Raw genomic sequence first — 4,701 nt, 5'->3', positions numbered from 1 at the left:
TATACAGCTAAGTACTCTCTGTCTCTTTACCTCTCCCTATCTCTCTCTCTCTCTCTCTCTCTCTCTCTCTCTCTCTCTCTCTCTCTCTCTCTCTCTCTCTCTCTCTCTCTTGCTCTGTATTTTGCTCTCTTCATCTTAATTCCTCTCTCTCTCTCTCTCTCGCTCTCTTTTGTTCTTTCCCTCGCGCGTGCCTTTCCCCCTCTCTGTTTTAGCTGCTTTCGCACTAGTTCTATATTTTTATCTTCATCTATTTCTTTCTCCTTATCTCTCTCTCCTTCTCTAACGCTTCCTTCTATCTCTTTACATTCTTGAATACATTCATTATTAGTTTGTGCACGAAAACTGCAAAGCCACAAGCGCCACCTATCGGTAGACAAAATCTCCAGTTTTTTGCTGTAGGTGGCGCTGAACGATTACCATGGTCGTAAGTATTTTACAAATTGCGATTTTACAATAAAATTGATATATTAACGTTCAGCATATTCTTAGCTTGTTCCCCCTCGACCCGGGAACACGGACACAACACAAACGTAGCACTAACACAACTTTAACAGTGAAGTTAGCATGACAAGGCATGCGAAGACTAATCCGACCAGGTTGTGTGACTAACGAGTAATGTCAATATACACAGGTCTCCTAACCCTAGTCCGCAAATGCAGACGTAAACTCCGCTTTGCTAATCTGAGGGTGCGGGTTTATCCATTACTGGGACCATTACTGGGGTCTGCGTCGGCTCGGACTATCCTAACCCTAGCAGTAGCAAAGACCGTTTCTTGGAGCTAGCCAAGACACCGCTGATCCACTAGGCCTACTAGAGCTCATAGGGTCTATGTCCACCAGGGTACTGCCGGAACGTACCCTGGTAACTATTTGATATGGTTAGGGTTAGGGTTAGGGTTAAACCGACCAGGCTCTCCGACTGTTACACGACGCCACCGTCCACGTAGTGTTAAGCGAGATGGGAACTTGTGGCTAGGGTTAGGGTTAGCCAGTGTACGTTCCGGTAGTACCCAGGGGGACATGGACCTTCTCAGCCCTACTAGATGGCATTGGTATTGCCTATTGGTAACATGTCTAGTCTCTAGGCTCTGGACGATTATGTTACACTCCGTGCACTACTACGCACACACAGACGCACATACAGACGCACACACAGACGCACACACAGACGCACCTATGCACACACAGACGCACCTATGCACACACAGGCGCACACACAGACGCACCTATGCACACACAGGCGCACACACAGACGCACATACAGACGCACACACAGACGCACCTACGCACACACAGACATACAGACGCACACACAGACGCACGTGGACGCACACGTACACACACAAAGACAAACACACATTTAGATCTATCTATACATTATGTCAGGGCTGCCAACTCTCGCGCATTTGGCGTGAGACTCACGCAATTGAGGCTATAATCTCATGCTCTCACTCCGCCGGGTTTGCTAATTTTCACGCATACAGAAACAAACAAACGTTTTGAGCCATCCATATATATACATATGTACATAGTACATCTAAAAGCAGAACTATTGCACCAGAATGCACAATTTCAAGCTGAAAAATGCAAAAGCTCCCTCCTCCATTCCACACTCTCTCCTACCCCCACTCGGTCACTCCGCTCCCTTGCATAATCTCACTCTCAACTCTAACTTAATGTGGGCAGGCCCGTTATGTTCATGAACGGACTCCGACTGATTGATAAGGGAGATAGAAAATTGTGGTTAACGTCACTTTGTAGTAATAGCACGATATTACACCACTGTTAGTCAGCTAACTATACACATGAAGATTTGTGTGAATTTTTTTTACAGAAAATTGGATTACAGTTCAGAGCCAGCCTGGAGAATGTTACAAACCTGGGCCCAGATGGAGATGACTTTCGTTGGTACCTGAAGGTGAGTCAATCACTGATTGCGAGGACGTGGCTTAGTAAGGTACACTCATTACTTAGGTACAATCATTTTAGAAACCCTGGAACATCAGAGGGAGCATTGAGACAAGTTGTTCAGACCATTTATGAGCGCTTAATAAAATGTGATACTAGGATGTAGGGAAACGCAATTCTGCATTATCATTTCACAAAAACAGAAATTTCAACCAATGTCAAAGTAACTGAATTCAATGAAGTAAGTTGCATTTGTGTGCCAATTATGGAAAATTGGTTTTTATAAGCAACAGTACCTGTAGTCTAACTTACATTGACTGAGTTATTGGTATTACTCTTTATTTTGTTATAATCGCTGTATACATTACAGTTGTTCATTTGTATGTTTTAGCTAAAATGTCTCAACTGTGGTGAGGTTGGAGATAAATGGCAATATCTCACATTATTGGTGAGTTGTGTAATGTTTAAAAACATTTAATTAATTCACATCGCCACTTAAAGTGATTATGTCACCGTAAATAGTAAAAATAAATAAAATATTTTCACTTTTTCACGAAATATAAGTAATTCTGTTCACTTTTTATGGTAAAATTGCTGCATTATACTTCTTATTTTACTATTGTTCGATGTGAACATACACTCGTGACTCATACATAGCCCATAGCAAGCAATTAATGTCAGGAACACTAATATCAAATCGTCCAGGTTTTTTCGGATTTTTAACTAGTTGAGAAACAATTTTTTCAGGTAAGAATTTGACGATACGTTTAGTCCCGTTAGTTCTTACTTTTAATGTAAAAAATGGCCAAAAAAATGTACAAATTTTACCATAGAAAATTCGTGATGTAGTCAATTTCTAAGTCATTTATGTATGAATAAATTGCATGTTCTAGCGAATAGGCTTGCTGTTATACCTGGTAATGGTAATATAGAAGTAATTCTCGATAAAAAACGAGAAGAGAAGAAATAAAAGCAAGATCAGTCGTCGTTATTCATATGATGATAATTTTGATATGTGCATGAATCATCATATCTTTACAGGAAAGCACAGCATTGAAGGGTGGACGTGGTCATGCTAGTCTTGTCACGAAATGCAGGTTTTGCATGAGGGAAAACTCCATTGGTATGATCCTGTGAATTATGTTTCCACATTCAGGGCAGAATATGTTTAAGGTCTTGTGAGTGAGATTATAAACATAAGCTGCGTTGACACGAGATTCACGGCCTCGCTGGTTCCGTACTTATCTGGTGCTGAATTCGGCTGAAATACCGTGCTAACACAACCCGCAGCGTTCACACGAGAATCGAGGCTTAGCTGGCTAGGTATAATATAGACTGGTACCTACATGTTTGTAGCACGCATGTTAACCCCAATGTTAACCCCAATGTATGAATCGGTGTAATCGTCATTGTTTTCCGTAAACAGTATATATAAGGTTGCCGTCTACGTGCGGCCTCTGCTGTGCTATCAGGAGTGTGATAATATAGACATCGTCTATACACATTGTCTATATGCTCACACTGCTGGTTCTAGCAGAGAAGTACTGCGACTGCTCCAGGCGTCAGCTCTACTGTGACACGACCCCAATGTTTTATTTTGGCCACGTGCCACGCGCGCTCCCTGCTGCCATGTTACGTCTCGTATATTTGGTATTGACTTGCATTGCGTATTCGTGGTCGATGAGCGAAATAACAGAAAACTACACACACACACGTGCGCACGCACGCACATACATACATATATACACACACACTCACCCACTCACGCACGCACGCACATACATACATATACAAGCACACACACCCACTCACGCACGCACGCACATACATACATATACACACACACACACACACACACACACACACACACACTCCACCACTCACGCACGGCACGCACGCACATACATACATGATCACATCCCACTCACGCCACTCACGGCACGCACGCACTACATACATACATACATACATACACACACACACACACACACACACACACACACCAATCTCACCCACCAGATAACATACATATACCACACACACCCACACTCACCCACTCACGCACGCACGCACATACATACATATACACACACACTCACCCACTCACCGCACACACGCAATACATACATACACACACACCACACACACACCACACACACACACACACACACACACACACACACACACTGACCCACTCACGCACACACATACATACATACATATACACACACACACTCACCCACTCACGCACGCACGCACACACACACACACACACACTCACACACTCACGCACTGTCTCTCTGTCTCTCCTGTTCCTGTTCCTGTTCTCTGTCTCTCTGTCTTTCTCTTCTCTTCACCTCCTTCAGATCCTGGGCGACATAGGTCATTTGGAAACTCCCCCCATCGTCGCGTCCGTTTGTGTCGCCTTCTGCTCATCTTGCCTCCAGAATTAGCCATTCTGTCTTGAGTTCGCCTCCAGGTTACTTTTGCTCCTACGCAGACATCTTCCTTGCGGTTCCAGCTCAATCGCCGTGCCGTGTTATGTCAGTCGCTTCCTCCGCAGTGTGTGGGCCAACCAGCCCCCATTCCTTTTTCTCCATTTGCGATTTTCGATTGGAATAGGCTTCGTCCTTTGCCAGAGTTCTTTATTTGCTGATGGTGCGCGGTCAAAAATATTCTGAGCGAACTTTCTTCAAGGCATTAATACAAGATAAATACTGACAAATTTGTTATTGATATTTACCCCCCAATGTACTCACAACGACGTAATATCAACATGACCCATGTTTATTA

General features: G+C 43.5%; 1 protein-coding gene across 1 annotated transcript in view; it reads left to right on the top strand.

Annotated features, from left to right (window-relative positions):
• The first annotated feature begins 392 nt into the window (after positions 1-392).
• The window catches only part of LOC106809930 (UPF0587 protein C1orf123-like), a 7,243-nt gene continuing 2,934 nt past the window's right edge, over positions 393-4,701 (top strand). Inside the window, exons 1-4 of the mRNA XM_014813168.1 lie at positions 393-424; positions 1,835-1,918; positions 2,300-2,356; positions 2,950-3,031. Of these exons, the coding sequence (XP_014668654.1) occupies positions 419-424; positions 1,835-1,918; positions 2,300-2,356; positions 2,950-3,031 (229 nt within the window). The 5' untranslated portion in view covers positions 393-418. The remainder of the gene's footprint in view (positions 425-1,834; positions 1,919-2,299; positions 2,357-2,949; positions 3,032-4,701) is intronic.

The sequence above is a fragment of the Priapulus caudatus genome, unplaced genomic scaffold (assembly GCF_000485595.1).
Source record: "Priapulus caudatus unplaced genomic scaffold, Priapulus_caudatus-5.0.1 Scaffold396, whole genome shotgun sequence".
Lineage (NCBI taxonomy): Eukaryota > Metazoa > Priapulida > Priapulimorpha > Priapulimorphida > Priapulidae > Priapulus > Priapulus caudatus.
This window is presented reverse-complemented; position numbering and strand designations above follow the sequence as displayed.